General features: G+C 47.4%; 2 protein-coding genes across 2 annotated transcripts; both read left to right on the top strand.

Annotated features, from left to right (window-relative positions):
- Nucleotides 1-1,682: 1,682 nt before the first annotated feature.
- Nucleotides 1,683-9,118, top strand: LOC4338677 (phospholipase A1-Igamma1, chloroplastic). The gene is made up of 2 exons (XM_015782004.3): nucleotides 1,683-3,274; nucleotides 8,549-9,118. The coding sequence occupies exons 1-2, from the start codon at nucleotides 1,767-1,769 to the stop codon at nucleotides 8,847-8,849; spliced, it is 1,809 nt and encodes a 602-aa protein (XP_015637490.1). The 5' UTR covers nucleotides 1,683-1,766; the 3' UTR covers nucleotides 8,850-9,118.
- A 4,777-nt stretch (nucleotides 9,119-13,895) lies between these two features.
- LOC4338675 (pre-mRNA-splicing factor ATP-dependent RNA helicase DEAH1) lies at nucleotides 13,896-17,318 on the top strand. Its single transcript, XM_015781845.2, has one exon. The coding sequence runs from the start codon at nucleotides 14,023-14,025 to the stop codon at nucleotides 17,233-17,235; it is 3,213 nt and encodes a 1,070-aa protein (XP_015637331.1). The 5' UTR covers nucleotides 13,896-14,022; the 3' UTR covers nucleotides 17,236-17,318.
- The last annotated feature ends 28 nt before the right edge of the window (nucleotides 17,319-17,346 follow it).

The following is a 17,346-nucleotide window of genomic DNA, read 5'->3' as shown; positions in this document are numbered from 1 at the left end:
CCGACTTTAGGTCCGCACACTAGCGCCTTGGCTGAATCACAAAATGGAGGTTCTGTAAGTGTTCTGGACATGAGATACTTCTTACTTCTATTTTAGGCTCGGTGGGACCAACCATATACTAAGTTTAATACAGAATCAAGTCTCATATATGGAAGGTGTTCTGGATAAGGGAAGAGAAACAAAGTCCTACTTGAACACTACAAGGTCTACTTGAATCGTATCCATAGTTGCCTCCCTCGCCTTACTTGGACAAGAGAGCACCCGAGGATATAAATACAAGTCCACCAGAAGGAGAAGGGACGCACAAATAAAAAACCAATACAGATTAGCATAAGTCAAGACAAGACTATAGCGCCACAAAAGCTAGGGCAATCTCCAATCTTGTTGAGTTCATGTTCGAGGAAGTCGACTACTACTAGTCGTCGACAGCTTTACACCACTATACTGATAGAGATTATGTTAGGTCATCCTTATTATTGTACTCGTGTGATATTGATATATAATAGCAACACCAGTTCCGATCAACAGGAGTAAAGTTATTACACGTAAGTAAGAGTCTTGGATATGTATAAAAAATAAATGTCTCTCGTCTCTTAACTTTTACCTTAATCTTGCGTATACCTTGACACCAACGACTCCTATACTTCAAAAATACCATATATGGGGTATAGCCTGTTGACGGATTCCTTTTCTCCCTGCTAGAGTAGTGACACCCCCACCTTCCTATGCACTACCGCCTCTAGACTTGTTGTCACTCGTTGGTATTGCTTTCCTATTACCGCCACCACTAGTGTCTCCGTCTCTCCTCTTCTCAAGTCACCTAAGGCCCAATTTAATTTAGATTTTTAAAAATATTATTGATGTGGATTTTGTAAAATAAAAGGATAAGTTAAATATTTTAGAAATAAAACTTAATAAATAGCTTAAAACAAGATATATAAACAATTGATTTTTTTAAGGATAGAATAAATACTCTGTTAAACAGAAATGTTCAGTTGTCCTCTTCCCTCCTCTCACCCTTTCCCTGCCACTCTTTTATCTCTATGGATGCAAGCAGGATGGGTTAGTGGGATTTTTCTTCTTCTTATTTCATTTCTAGTTTATTTTATCTAAAAGTTATATTACCATGTGAGAAATGAACTAACGAGTGAACTTTATTTTTTTAAAAAAAATATTATACTATCATGTGAGAAATAAATTAGCGAGCAAATTTTATGGACTTGTCCGGTTCCCTACTCCATGACCAGTCGAAGGTCGACGATGTTTAGGCCCCCTTTGATTCAAAGGAAATTCATAGAAATTTTTAGAGAATTTCATTCCTATAAGAATTTTTCCTATATAGCCTTTGAATCAAAGGAATGGATCTTATGGAATCCTATAAAATTCCTATGGATTGCCTAATGCCATGTAAGTTTTGGAGAAATTCTAACATGAGGTAAAACCTCTTAGAAACTTTCCTTTTGAGTCTTTATCTCTCCTCTAATTCCTATGTTTTTCCTGCGGTCCAATCAAACGGTCATTCTTGTATTTTGCAATCCTCTGTTTTACACTTATATTTCTATCAAAATCCTGTGTTTTTTCTATTCCTATGTTTTCGTATTCCTATGATTTAAAGGGCTCTTAGAGTCTTGAAGACTGAGGCAAAGTCTGTTATCTTAATCGATTGTTACAGTATCGGAGTAATAAATTACGGCAGTGGTAGCCGACCCACCGGACAGAGCCTCCCACAGTCCTACACCCATCATCATCAATAAACTACTCCTTTGATGATCTCCCCACGTTGGTACGTCCAGAATACTCGCTCACCCGAACCCGCGGCGACTTCGCCGGTGACCTTCCCGATGGCGCCCATCTCCTGCCGCGAACTCTCCCCGCACCTCTCCTCTCTCCCCCGCGCCGCCGCCACCACCACCGCCCACACGCACCTCTCCTTCCGACGCGCTCCACCTCCGTGCCGCCTCCTCACCGGCACAGCCAGCGACGACGGCGACAGGCTGCGCCTCCTCCCCTCCGCGGCCACGAGGGACGATGCGCTCGCCTCCCTCGTCGGCCAGCTCGAGCACGACGTCGTCGTTCGCCACGGACAAGCGGCGGAGGAGGAGGAGGAGGAGGAGGAGGATGAGGAGCTGTATCACCACGATAGCCAGGACCTCGGGGCGGCGCGGAGGCGCCATCACCGGCAGCACCACCAGGACGGGCACGAGCTGGCGGCGCGGTGGCGGGAGATCCACGGGCGCGACGACTGGGCGGGGCTGCTCGACCCGATGGACCCGCTGCTCCGCTCGGAGCTCATCCGCTACGGCGAGTTCGCGCAGGCGTGCTACGACGCCTTCGACTACGACCCGTCCTCCCGCTACTGCGGCAGCTGCAAGTACCCGCGCCGCGCCTTCTTCGACCGCCTCGGCATGCCCGCCGCCGCGCGGGGCTACACCGTGACCCGCTACCTCTACGCCACCTCCAACTTCCGCTTCCCAAACTTCTTCTCGCAGTCGCGCGCGGGTGCCAAGATCTGGAGCCAGCGCGCCAACTGGATCGGCTACGTCGCCGTCTCCACCGACGAGGAGACCGCGCGCCTGGGCCGGCGCGACATCGCCATCGCGTGGCGCGGCACGGTCACGCGCCTCGAGTGGGTCTCCGACCTCATGGACTTCCTCCGCCCCGTCGCCGACGAGGGCATCCCGTGCCCGGACCGGGAGGTGAAGGTGGAGTCCGGCTTCGTGGACCTCTACACCGACAAGGACCCCACCTGCCGCTTCTGCAAGTACTCCGCGCGCGAGCAGGTGCTCACGGAGGTCCGCCGCCTCGTCACCCGCTACGCCGCGCTCGGCGAGGACGTGAGCGTGACGGTGACGGGGCACAGCCTCGGCAGCGCGCTGGCGATGATCAGCGCGTACGACATCGCGGAGTCGGGCGCCGCGAGCGCGGCGCACGGCGGCGGGAAGGAGGCGGCGGCGGCGGTGTGCGTGTACTCGTTCGCGGGGCCGAGGGTGGGGAACGCGAGGTTCAAGGAGAGGTTCGAGGGGGAGCTCGGGGTGAAGGCGCTGCGGGTGGTGAACGTGCACGACGGGGTGGCGCGGATGCCGGGGATCCTGCTGAACGAGGGGGCGCCGGCGGCGCTGCGGCGGGTGGCGGAGGGCATCCTCCGGGTGCCGTGGTGCTACGCGCACGTCGGCGTGGAGCTCGCGCTCGACCACAAGCGGTCGCCGTTCCTCAAGGACACGCTCGACCCGGCCTGCTTCCACAACCTCGAGGCGCACCTCCACCTCCTCGACGGGTAAGCCCTCCTTCACTTCTGATTAAGATGATAGTTCGTTTTTTAAATTTACTAAAAAATAAAACTTTCGTAGGTTTTTCTTGGTCCCTAAAACTTTTAGATTTGCAACCATGAGATTGTCTCCACATATGTCTCCAAATATGTGCATGAAAAAAATCGATAGAAAATGTTGTACTTAAAATCTCAGTACTAACTAACTAAACCAAACTATACTTGAATACAAGTTTTATATAAGTTATATCCTAGTTTAGTGTAGTTAAAATATAGCTACACTGAAAGTTTTTAATTAAAAAAACTTGCGGTAGTTTTTTAAATACGCCCTTTTTAATATAAAACTTGCATAAAATACTTTCAGATGAAATTAATTTAAAATATTAAATAAATTTATTTTTTAAGTTTATATAAATAATTGAAATTTAATTAATCATGTGTTAATAGTTTTTTTATTTTCTATCCTATTTAATGTTCATTAGAAACTAATAATGGTGACCATCTCAACTTGACCTCATCAGCTTTGCACATTTGGTACCTACCTCATCATCCATGCTCAAATCTCCGAAAGCCAACTTTTGAAAGTCAGAACCGAGCCGATTTTGGTAAAAAAAAAAAGGAGTTGAAATAAGGCAACAAAAGCACTATATTAAGTTTTTTAACCAACCGCTCAATCACGAGAAGATTTGGTAACTCCAAATACTTCCCTACATCTGGTAATTTGCACGTTTTCACTACCTCCTCATCCATATGCTCAAATATCTGAAGCTAATTTCTGAAAGTCAGAACTGAACTGATTTCGGTAAAAAAAATGGTTCTTATAAAATAAGGTGACAAAAGCTATATTTTAATAAACCACTTAATCACAAGTTCACAACAAGATTCGGTAGCTCCGAATACATCACTACATGCACGTTTTTAATTCGTACTATCAAAAAGCTAACTTTTGAAAGTCAGAACTCAATTGATTTCGGTAAAAAATAAAGTTCTTGAAATAAGGCGACAAACGCAATATTTTAACAAACCACTATCACTGAATATTTAGTAACCCTGAATACATCACTACATCTGCATACCAACCTAAAATGGTAGGACGTCAAACCAAAGAGGTCTTTCTATGCCTATTTCATTTTAAAAAAACAATAACAAAATTTGACGTCAACAAAATTTAATAAATTTATTTTGACATAAAACGAAACTACCTAATCCCTAAACGTCACCGCATGCCTATCTCAGTCACGCCGGCCCAGTGGTTTAGTATAAGCTAACAACTTGAAGGTGATGACGTCGCCTGAAACGGGCTGTGTCATAGACTTAAGTACATTGAAATGGTTGAAAGGGCTAAACAGACGGTAGAAAATGACAGTAGCGTGGTCACCGGGTAAGAGTATAAATTCTCGAACGCCTACAAGTAATCAACGATAGAAAAGGTGGTTCGGCCCAGGAATATTCTGAAGCGGTCAAGTCATCTCATTAGTACTCTTATTAATTATTTTTTCTTTGAAGAAGAATTAGTACTCTTAATGACGAGATTATGGCCTAGTAAGAGACTAAAGACCGGAGGGCAGAAGGTCGACCACTTGGCCAGTTTATTACAGGAATGCAACATAGTACAGTATATGTATAGTAGTAGGTGGCAGCTTGCATTCAGCATGTGTTTAAAAAAATCATGTGATCATGTGGTATACTAGTATAGATCGATCATATCGCCTATTAGTCATACAGGGACATGAGATGCAATTATATGATACTACTCATGATATATGATCCTCTCTCTCTTTTATTTATGAGAGATGGCAATGATAGTGTGATCTTGTTTGAGATATAGCTAGCGTGCGTGATCCGTCATCTAGAACATGCGTACTTTTCTATTTTCCAAAACATAATAAATAACTACAAGTGCCAAATTTATTGGTTCATGACAAAATTTTTAAAAAGGACACAGCTGATAGCATTTGGTGATAGTGGTGATGTCCTTTGGTTGAACAATTTGCGGTCTCTACTCGTATCACGTATTAAGATGTTGAATCTCTTGAAGACATGTTCCTCCCTATGACGACTTGCTAACCATGAGTATTAGCTAGTACGGTTGTGCATAGATTACACTGCATACATTTGCTGCAATTTGTATTATAGGCTGAGTTTATTTCTAAACTTTTTCATCAAACTTTTAACTTTTTCATCACATCAAAACTTTTCTACACACAAACTTCCAACTTTTCTGTCACATCGTTTCAATTTTAACCAAACTTCTAATTTTTGTGTGAACTAAACACACCCCACAACTCACATATTATACTGTACTGATCATATTGCGAAGTCTTAGGGTGTGTTTAGTTCACGTCAAAATTAAAAGTTTAATTAAAATTGGAATGATGTGATAGAAAAGTTAGAAGTTTATGTGTGTAGGAAAGTTTTGATGGGATGGAAAAGTTAAAAGTTTGAAAAAAAAGTTACTAGGAACTAAACCAGGCCTCGCTGAAAGTTTGCGGTTTGAGGTTCTGTTAAGGTTGTCTACTCCTATCAAGGGGGTTCAGCAAGGTCGGGTTTATTTAAGTGGGATGCCAGCCTGTTTGACAGCTCAATAAATGTTGATCAATACGGTAGGATCAATGCACAATGCGACCTGATTAATGAATACTACCACACCATGGTGGTGTGGCTACTGTCATGGTGCTATACTAGAGTTTTCAAGAAACCGGGTCCCTTGTACCGGAGCAATCATCAAGTTGTCATGCCAGACGGGGGGCATAGCTCCCCATTTACTCTACGAAACCAACGTGAGCCTGACTGCCTGAGCCACATCAACCAGCCGGCCAGCCAGCGGCTGCAACTACCAAAGGCGGACCAAAACACACGTACGGCGTGTCATTGGTCTAGTCAATATTTGTCGTTTTCTATCGTTGGCTGAGACGTATATTTTGCCATTGGCAATCTGTATATTAACTAGAAAGGTGGTCCGTGGACATTCGTATTATTAAAACGTGATATTATAGTTTTTTTGGAAATTGTACCTTATAAAGGTAAATTATAGGTTGGGCATGTCTAAATATCATTTATCGACTTAGAAGATAAATCAAGGTTATATGAGGTCGACTATTGGATCTAGTAAGTAAATAGTAAGTAAATAATATGTATACCATCTGAACACATACTGTACAATATTACTATAAATAGTAAGAAATTTAAAGTTATTGTGATTGAATCGCCTCATGAAGATGCATGATTTAGTAACAACCAAATTAAGGATAGATTAACGGTTGCATTGTTCTTCCCTTCGTAGAAGTTCAAAATGTTCATATTTTTCCACACTTTTAAAGAATTAAAGGCTTTTTATGTTAGGGCACAAATCACCTACACAATTGCTTGGTTTAGTAGTGCACAAATGCTTGGTTTAGTAGTGCAAAAATATCAGCAATTATTTGAAGCTATTTTTTTTTGTTTTTCACATGTTCAATTGTTTTCTTCAAAATAATATTTGTTTGAAATAAGAGAGAAATTATATAAATTTAATTAGTATGTGTAGTGTTTATCGACAATCATGATCACTTTGGCAATCACTTTTAGCTACCTCAGCTACGAAGCTTTGTTATATCTGCAGAAGGCAAATATGAACACGTGTGTTGTGCAGAGGATTGAAGATAGGTCTTTAGAAGCTTTTTTTTTCTTTTTTTACGTAAGATAGATATGTCTGCCTAATTAATTAATAGGTCCGTCAGTTTAAGTAAAAATCGATGGCAAAATATTTTATTAAAAATAATTTAAAATAGTGAGTCCACTAATTGAAGTATAAATTAGTTAATATAGATCATAAATTGGTAATTTAATGGTACAAAACATAGTTCTGTAACCTTTATTTTAAACCGTGTGTTTTTAAAATAATGGTTCGAAATAAAATTATATTATATTGTTAATATAATGGGTGAAATAACAGAGTCCAATAAATTTTATTTCCAAAGATTATGGATCTAATTTATTTACGTATATATTATGATATATATAATCTATGTTTATAAAGTTATAGTTCTTTAAAATTTAATATCACTAATTATAGTTACAATCTCATCTATACATGCATGGAGAAAAGAGAGGAGGAGATGGAAGCGGATGTAATTTTTAATGATACATGGAATAAAAATTTATGTTTTTTTCCATTTTATCCTTTTTAATCACACATTACAGTTATATATGTATTTTTTGGTTTTTTTATTAGCTGTGTGTAAGTACCTTTCTCTCGTCGGTGCGCTGAGAGAGATTAGGTGTAAGGTTATTAATATATTTAATTTAATGATCCGAGATAACATATCCACTAATTTAAATAAAAATCGATGACCAGATGTTTTGCTTTTTTCCTCGTATTTTTCTAGAAATATTTTCTAATTTACTAATGTGTATTTTTACAACTTAAAATATTAACAGTTAATATGTGTATTGAATTATTAATTTGGTTTTCTATCTCATCAAGGGAAAAAAAGTGAGAGTACGTATGTACGTACGTATGTGGAACTTTTTGTACGTGCAAATCTTACAAAGATAAACATAGCTAGGAAATCTTAGATAGATCTAATTGTAATTAGCTAAAAAATAGGAGTAGTTACCTAGAAAATAGGAGAGGAAAAGAGAGGTCAGAGGGAGTACCTGCGCATGATAGGGATGGGGCTACCGGATTTTTTTTCCGGAAGAGATCTAATGGTTAAAATATATGGGTCCACTGATTTAACGGAAAATCAATGCGACTCAAGAGTGTTTATAGGATGACATATAGCGGCTTAGGAGCGTTTGTAGAAAGTTTAATGGACTTTTAAGTATATAATAGATAGATTTTTTATGATTTGTCACGTGGCGACTCGATAGTGTTTATAGGATGCCACATGACGGCTTAGGAGCGTTTGTAGGACGTTTAATGGACTTTTAGTATATAATAGTAGATAGATAGATAGATAGATTAGCATATACTACCTCCGTCCCTCCGTCATAAATTAGTAAATTAGTAGTTGCTTTGACTTTTTTTTTTCTTTGACCATTCGTTTTATTTAAAAAATTAATACAAATATAAAAACAGAGAAATCATAAAGTACTTTTGACAATAAAGTAAATAAAAAATAAAAAATAAATCTATAATTTTTTAAATAAGATGATGGATTAAAAGTTAAAAAAAAACTTGACAAGTATTCTGGATAGAGGTTATATCATCGTTCCGAGTACTACTACTAGTCCTGCGTTTTCTGTATCGATCGGTCGGTGACGGTGTGTACATGTGCGCGATGGCGTTGGTGCATGCAGGTACCACGGGCGCGGGGAGCGGTTCGTGCTGGCGAGCGGGCGCGACCCGGCGCTGGTGAACAAGGCGTGCGACTTCCTCAAGGACCACCACTGCGTGCCCCCGTGCTGGCGCCAGGACGAGAACAAGGGCATGGTCCGCGCCCCCGACGGCCGCTGGGTCCAGCCCGACCGCCACAGCTGGCACCTCGACGACCACGACGACCACCACGGTGAGGGGCAACACGGGCACGACGGCGCCGTCGACGGCGCGCACCACCGCCACAGCAGCCACATCCGCCTCGTCCGGCGCCAGCCTAATTAGCCGCAGCGCACGCGGCCCCGGCCCGTTGCCGGGCGGAAAAGCAGTCGCAGTCGCAGTCACAGCCACAGCCTCAGCGCGCGCGGGTGGGTGGGCGGGGAGAATGGGGAGATCTGGTTCGCGGAGAGTATGCAAAGTGTAAAAACGTGCATCGGTGTCGGCATGTACATGGAAGAACCTGTTCCTGTTGATTCATCGACCAAAACGCGTTGTGAACTTGCGAGATGCGATGCGATGCTCCCTTATCTCTGCGCATTGTCCAAGGTCGTCCAGATGCTTGTTCCGTGTCATCTTTTCTTGTATTAAAATCAGAGAAGAGAATAAGCTGAGGGTGCTTTGAGGAATTGAACTTAGAATTTTGACGGGAAGTGAAAGCCCATGAACGTATAATTTATCGAATATTAATTATTATAAATTTAAAAATTAGGTTTATTTAATTTGTTTTACTTTTATATAGATAAATTTTACACAAAATACATGGTTTAGCAGTACAGAAAACGTGCTAATAAAAAACGATGAATTTTACTATTAAAGTTACTGAGCCGTCAACGCTAGCGAAAGTCCAGAAGGAATAAGTTCACTTTAGATCTCTTATCTTGGTGTCAAGTTTGAATTATTTCCTTTATCCGCAATACCGGATATAACGTGTCCCTCAACTTATAAAACTGGTTTGCCCGAGGTCCCAGAGCGGTATATTGCACGGGCCTCACATGTCAGTGGCTAAATCTTCCTCCTCCCACCTCTTCCCTCACTTCCCCTTCTCTTAGATTCTCACCAAGCCTTTGAGCAGAAGTTGATGGGAGGGCTTTGAGTGGTGGGGAGAAGGGTGGCGGCTAATAGGGAGAGGCAGCCAACGGGAGGGTAGCAAGCGGCTGGGAAAAGGGTTGTCGACAAGGGGGAGGGGGTGGTGCACGGTGACCTACTAGAGGTGGCAAGCAGCGTGGAGAAGGACGGTCTTGGAGAGGAGCGATGGTTGCAGCGGACTGGAAGGGTCGTGTTCTTCCTCCTCTAGGCTCCCGTGCTCACGGACTCGCGCTCACTAGCTCGCGTCTCCCTACCACTGCCTCCCGCCAATAGCCTTCCTTCTCCCCATCTCTCGCCACCTATTCTGAAGAGGGATGGGAAAGAGGGGAGAGGGGGAGGGAGAAGGAAGAAGAGTGAGTTGCTAGCATATGGGATCTACTCGCTAAGTCAACCAAAACAGGTATTATACTGCTTCAGGTAATTGGTACACTGGTTTTGTAAATTTAGGGATGCATTATATCTGGTATTGTGGTTTAAGTATGCAAGTTAAACTCGACGTCAAGATGATGTACCTAAAGTGAACTTTTTCCAGGTTCGGAATTCATGATGAGCATTCCGAACGTGTGCAGCCCACCATGAGGGGCACGCAGCCCATTTGCGTAGCAGCACGATGCAATCTGGGCAACTGAACCTTGTTGGTCAACAGCTAGCTCATCTGGCTACTGCCATCATTCGTTGGAGCTATGGGCTAGTACTATTTTACAGTGATTTTCTCGGAAGCTGCCCTAGCAACCGTTTCATCCAAACGACGTATGTCGGTATCTGCAAATCCTGGAAAATCTTACGAGTTCGGACGATGTTGGAGTATCTACTTTGACTTCTGGGTTCACAAGTCAATTGTTCTTGCAGATCAAGTTAGCTTTCGGATGGGTTTTTCGTTTATAAATGATAAATGATGAATGAGTCAACATATTTCCAGCCGCGTTGGTTACTAAAAATCTTTACGTCTTACAATATTATGAACTTATTAAAAATGTAAGCTCAAATAAATAGGAACAACTATGGTGCAAGACGTGAAGAATAGATGTCAAAGTTCTCAAAAAAAATTGGCGCTTGTGGGCTAGGGCCTCCAATCCTGTTTAGATGAGTGTTGGGCCATTTTGGATCTGTGTCAAAATGTGCCATGACGATTATTTGGCAACTCTAATGATAATGTGATTGGGTTGGATTAGAGTCAAAGCATGGATAATTCCCATACTCAATCTTTTTTTTAATCTCCCATTGCTCCATACTCAATTTAACAACACTTAACTTTCTTTGCTATACCAAACATATTGATAGCAAACTACACATCGGCATTGATTGGCTACGATTGCTGCCTCTTTCGTAGCGGCACTTAAAAGCCGCTACAAAATAGAAATGATTTTCGCAGGCGGTCAAAATAGGTTTTTACAGTCGGTCGGCTGGTAATACCGTGAGATCAAAAGCCAGTGAAAATCGACAATCTTCGCGAGCGGGTCCTACAATGTCAGTGAAAATTGATTTCCAGAAGCAGCTATGTTAAGCCGACCACTTGTGAAAATCATTTTTGCAAATGGTGAGGTTAAGCCAGCAACATAGATTTTCAGTGAAAAAAATAAAACTTTTAGAAACCCTGCTCCCCCATAACTCCCTGCCCACTTTCACATATCAAACACAAAAAACAAAACAAATCATCTGCATCATTGCTCTCCTAGGAACCCTAGCTCCCTGCCCATTTCCATAGATCAAACACAAAATACAAATCAAATCATTTGCATCATACCAACATGGATCCGGAAGAGAACGGAAAGAACAAATAGAAAAGAGAAAAAAAAAAGAGAGGCAGAGGACGCACGCCTCGTTGGAGCACGGTTTGTTGTCACTGGATCAGCCGAACTACCGCTTGTACCTTCCCACCCACGCAAGTTGCTGCCACCGGACTACCGCTAATGCCTTGCCATCGGATCCACCATCCCGCACAAGTCGTCGTCGTCGTCGCATCCGCCGCCCGCATGCCCAGCTCGAGCTCCACCGCCCGCGAGACTCGATGCCATCGGATCCGCCGCTGAACGGAGTCGCTGCCACCGGATCCGCCGCCCATGTGCCTCGCGCGAGGTCCGCCGACGAATCCACTATCGAACCAAGTCGCCGCTACCAGATCTGTCACCCACACGCCTCACCCTAGCTTCACCCGCGCGCCTCGCCTGAGTCACCACCACATACAGCCTGCGAGGCTCGCCCAAGCTCACCACCACCCATGGGGAAGGACGAGGAGAGGGGCACACACCTGTGGAATCCAAGCGACGCCGGTAGGGAAGGAGGCGAAAGGAGGGAGAAAATTGTGATTTTGCTATCGCAAAAGAATGGTTTCGCTGGAATGCTATCCCTTCAAAGTGATTCATTAAATGCTATCATAAACTAAGGGTGTTCACTGAAATGCTATTTTAGATCTTTTTGATTGCTAGAAATGATTTTACTCTATTTTAAGTTTTGTTCTGACCAAAATACCCTTGTGTCCTTGTCTTTATTACGTTGTGAACCATGGTGCATGTGAACCACTGGTATGTTGTGAACTACTGTTATGTTGTGAACCATTGTTATGTGAGGTATTTTGTGAACCACATGCTATTCAATATTATGTCTACATGCTGTCCAAATTTGTTCTATTTTGTTTTTACAATTTTTTCATGCCCAAATTTTATGGGTTAAGCTAGCTTCTCCATTATATCTTTATAACTTGGAGTGAGAAAAATCTTGATGTGTATGCGCGCTTGTGGCTGAACTGGACTACACACCATTTTTAATTGTACAAAATGTGAAAGCAAAATATATTGCTATAGCAAAGCATGTGTCAAAACCAGAGAAGTGCTGTTTGACTTTCAAACCAGTGCACTAGAGCTTTTGTATTAGTGTTAATGATCAATTAGTATATATATATCACGCAGCGGAGCGTGAGCCGTGCATAGGTTTCACAAATATATAGCAATATATTTTGCTAGAGCAAAGCATGTGTCAACCAGCCATTATCCTGGGCGAAAGGAGGACATAGAGGCGAGGGCATTTTGGTCCGGAGAAAAACTAAAAGAGAGTAAAAACATTAGTACTAACCAAAAAGATCCAAAATAGCATTTCAGTGAACACCTCTTAGGCTGTGTTCGGGAGTGAGGGTTGGGAACCTCACTTCCTAGCACGGAAAACGGAGTAGCGATTAGCACGCGATTAATTTAGTATTTGCTATTTTTTTTTCAAAAATGGATTAATATGATTTTTTGAGCAACTTTCGTATAGAATTTTTTTTTTGCAAAAAACACACCGTCTAGCAGTTTGAAAAGCGTGTGTGCGTAAAACGATGGAGGAAAGTTGGGAACCATGGGTATAGAATGCAGCCTTAGTTTAGAATAGCATTTTAATGAATCACTTTGAAGGGATAGTATTCCAGCGAAACCATTCTTTTGCGATAGAAAAATCACAATTTTCTAGAAAGGAGGAGGGAGAAGGAGACTGGTACATAAGGTGGAGAAATATTTAACTATTTGCCACTATTACTTGTGACAATTAAGGATTTGCTATTGGACCCACATATCATAGACATGTGAGGGCTCACATAGATTGTGAATAACAAATTCCTAATTGCCACATTTTAAAAGTGACAAAAAGTTAAATGACCCAGAAGCTGAAGGGAGAGGGAGGAAGGAGAGGTAAGGGAGAGGATGAAGGAGAGGGACTCAGCTGGTGGATTGGTCAAGGACTCCTCTTTTATTATGTCGATTTTTTTTCCTTACGATCCTCTTTATCCAATGAAAATTGATTTTTTCGCAACGATGACTTAATAGACCCGTTTGTAAAAACACTCTATTTTTACAAGTGGACCTTTTAAGTGACTGTTAGCGAAAGTCGATTCTCACTAGCGGTTCATGACCATAATCTCCAAAATGTATTTTCACAAGCGTGTGTTTTTTTAACCCGTCAATAAAATAAACGGACGGTGATATGAAAAATGGTAATTTAGTAGTGACATAAATTTTGAACTGGCTACACCCTACCAGTTCATTACCAAAATTTTGACCAGAGACAAATACGCCAGTTGAGTCGCACTCAAATGTGTGTAGCACAAGTGTGACGTATGCACGTGTATTTGACTTATGCTCGGGGTTATTAAAAAAAAAACATGCGCCAAACTCAAAGTCGGTTTGCGTCGGTTCCCGGTTTCCCAGCACTGACACGAACCGCCATAGCGGAGCCACCTCCACGTCGAATACGTCAAACACAAACACGGTCACGCACGGATAAAGCGGCCTTGGCCGCACCACCGACCGGCGACCACAAAGCCCAAGCCCGTAACCCCCTTCGATACCGCCTCTCGCGGCACCGCCGCGCCGCCGCCGCAAACGAGGCTACGGAGGCCGAGGCCATGGCGGCGAGCGATGATGGCCAGCTCAGGACGTGGGTCTCCGACCGCCTCATGGCGCTCCTCGGATACTCCCAGGGCCTCGTGGCGCGGCTTGTCGTCCGCCTCGCGCGGGAGTGCGCCTCCGCGGGTGACCTCGCGGCGCGGCTCGTCGACCTCGCCGGGTTCCCGCCTTCCCCCGACACCGCCGCGTTCGCCGAGGACGTGTACGGGAGGGTGCCCCGCAGTTGCGGCGGCGGCGGCGACGACGCCGGGGTCAGCGAGTACCAGAGGCAGATGCAGGAGGCTGCGGCGATGGCCAAGAAGCAGAGCACCATCAAGCTGCTCGACGACGACGGCGAGATCGGCGTTTCCGCGTCGCCCTCCAGCGGCGGCAGGAAGCGTTTCAGGAGGAAGGCCGTGGGCGAAGACGATGACGATGCCGGACGGAACGCGCGACGGCGGCGTAGCCCGGACGACGAGGAGGAGGACGGCGACGCCGGCGAGGAAGAAGAGATGGAGCGGGATCAGATCGAGAGGGCGCAGCTCGAGCGGAACATCAGGGAGCGCGACGCGGCGAGCACGAGGAGGCTGACGGATCGGAAGACGACCAAGCGGGAGCAGGGCGAGCTCGCGCGCCGGTCGGACGCCATGGACAAGAACGACACCTCGGGGCTCAGGAGGCTCTCCCGGCGCGCGTACCTGCAGAGGCGGAAGGAGAAGAAGGTCGAGGAGATGCGCGACGAGATCGTCGACCACGAGTTCCTCTTCCCCGGCGTCCAGCTGACGGCCGCCGAGGAGAGGGACATGAGGCACAAGAAGCAAGTCTACGGCCTCGTGCACGATCGCGACGACTACTACAGAATGCCGGACGCCTACGACGCCGCCGCGAACGTCGATCAGGAGAAGAGGTTCTCGGTGGCGCGGCGGCGGTACGAGGAGCCAGCTGAGGCGGCGAGGGACGGCAAGACGGCGAACGCCTTGTCCGAGCAGGAGGCCTGGGAGGAGCAGCAGATACGGAAGTCGAGGCTGCAGTTCGGATCCATGGATCGCGGCCGGCGCGGCGACGAGTACGAGCTCCTGTTCGACGACGGCGTCGAGTTCGTCAGGTCGACGGTGATGGCGGGCACCGCGCCTGCAGACGACGACGACACGGCGGCGGCGGCGGCGGCCGACGAGTACCATGCCGAGGCCATGGATGCCAAGGCCACGTTGCAAGACGAGAGGAAGACTCTCCCGGTGTACAAGCTCAAGGACGACCTGCTCAAGGCCATCGACGAGCACAAGGTCCTGATCGTCGTCGGCGAGACCGGCTCCGGCAAGACGACGCAGATACCGCAGTACCTCCACGAGGTCGGGTACACGGCGGGGGGGAGGAAGAAGGTGGCGTGCACGCAGCCGCGGCGCGTGGCGGCGATGAGCGTGGCGGCGAGGGTGGCGGAGGAGATGGGCGTCAAGCTCGGGCACGAGGTCGGCTACTCCATCCGGTTCGAGGACTGCACGTCGGAGAAGACGGTGATCAAGTACATGACCGACGGGATGCTCCTCCGCGAGTTCCTCGGCGAGCCCGACCTGGGCAGCTACAGCGTCGTCGTCGTCGACGAGGCCCACGAGCGGACGCTCGCCACCGACATCCTCTTCGGCCTCGTCAAGGACATCGCCCGCCTCCGCCCTGACATGAAGCTGCTCATCTCCAGCGCGACGCTCAACGCCGACAAGTTCAGCGACTTCTTCGACGCGGCGCCCGTCTTCCGGATCCCCGGGCGGCGGTTCGAGGTGGGCATCCACTACACCGTGGCGCCGGAGGCGGACTACATCGACGCCGCCGTCGTGACGGTGCTGCAGCTGCACGTCACGGAGCCCCCCGGCGGCGGCGACATCCTGCTGTTCCTCACGGGGCAGGAGGAGATCGAGACGGTGGAGGAGATCCTGAGGCATCGGCTGCGGGTGCTCGGCGGCAAGGTGGCGGAGCTGGTGATCTGCCCCATCTACGCCAACCTCCCCGCCGAGCTGCAGGCCAAGATCTTCGAGCCGGCGCCGGCGGGCGCGCGCAAGGTGGTGCTCGCCACCAACATCGCCGAGACGTCGCTGACCATCGACGGGATCAAGTACGTGGTCGACCCGGGGTTCTGCAAGGTGAAGTCGTACAACCCGCGCACCGGGATGGAGTCGCTGTTGGTGGCGCCGGTGTCGAGGGCGTCGGCGGAGCAGCGCGCCGGCCGGTCGGGGCGCACCGGGCCGGGCGAGTGCTTCCGGCTCTACACGGAGTACAACTTCGTCAGCGACCTCGACGACGACGCGGTGCCGGAGATCCAGCGGAGCAACCTCGCCAGCGTCGTGCTGGCGCTCAAGGCGCTCGGGATCAACGACCTCGTCGGCTTCGACTTCATGGACCCGCCGCCGGCGGAGTCGCTGCTCAGGGCGCTGGAGGAGCTCTTCGCCCTCGGCGCGCTCAACAGCCGCGGCGAGCTCACCAAGACCGGGAGGAGGATGGCGGAGTTCCCCCTGGACCCCATGCTCTCCAAGGCCATCGTCGCGTCGGAGAGGTACGGGTGCTCCGAGGAGGTGATCACCATCGCGGCCATGCTGTCCGCCGGGAACGCCGTCTTCTACCGCCCAAGGGACAAGCGGGTCCACGCCGACGCCGCACGGCGGGCGTTCCACGCCGGCAACGCCGGCGACCACGTCGCGCTGCTCAACGTGTACAACGCGTGGGCGGAGTCCGGCTACTCGCCGCAGTGGTGCCGCGAGAGCTTCGTGCAGCACCGCACCATGCGGCGCGCGCGGGACGTGCGGGACCAGCTGGGGGCGCTGCTTGAGCGGGTGGAGATCGCGCCGTGCTCCTCCGCCGGCGGCGGCGACCTCGACGCGGTCAGGAAGGCGGTCACGGCGGGCTACTTCCGCCACGCTGCGCGGCTGCAGAGGGACGGGTCGTACCGCGCCGTGAAGAGCCGGCAGACGGTGTTCGTCCACCCGAGCTCCGGGGTGGCGCAGGCGCCGCCGCGGTGGGCGTTGTACCACGAGCTGGTGCTCACGACCAAGGAGTACATGAGGCAGGTGACGGAGCTCAAGCCGGAGTGGCTGGTGGAGATCGCGCCGCACTACTACGAGCGCAAGGACGTCGACGAGCCTGAGCCCAAGAAGACGGCGGCGGCGACTACGCCGCAAGAGCAGACGACGGCCGGCTCTACACCAACGAAGCAGACTCCGAATCTGAATAGTTTCTTCGACGTGTAAAGAGTGCCATTGGAACTTGTAAATAGCTGTAATTATACCAAACTAACAAGTGAAAAGTTCAAGACAATTTGTTTGTTGCTCAACTTGTGACTTATCATGCTTTAATCAAAA

This window comes from Oryza sativa, chromosome 5 (genome assembly GCF_034140825.1).
Source record: "Oryza sativa Japonica Group chromosome 5, ASM3414082v1".
Classification (NCBI taxonomy): domain Eukaryota; kingdom Viridiplantae; phylum Streptophyta; class Magnoliopsida; order Poales; family Poaceae; genus Oryza; species Oryza sativa.
This window is presented reverse-complemented; position numbering and strand designations above follow the sequence as displayed.

Bases quoted from the DNA above. Each gene is read 5' to 3' on its own strand.
- LOC4338677 (XM_015782004.3), top strand. From the start codon at position 1,767: ATGATCTCCCCACGTTGGTACGTCCAGAATACTCGCTCACCCGAACCC. The intron at 3,275-8,548 runs GTAAGCCCTCCT...TGGTGCATGCAG, and splicing joins CACCTCCACCTCCTCGACGG to GTACCACGGGCGCGGGGAGC.
- LOC4338675 (XM_015781845.2), top strand. From the start codon at position 14,023: ATGGCGGCGAGCGATGATGGCCAGCTCAGGACGTGGGTCTCCGACCGC.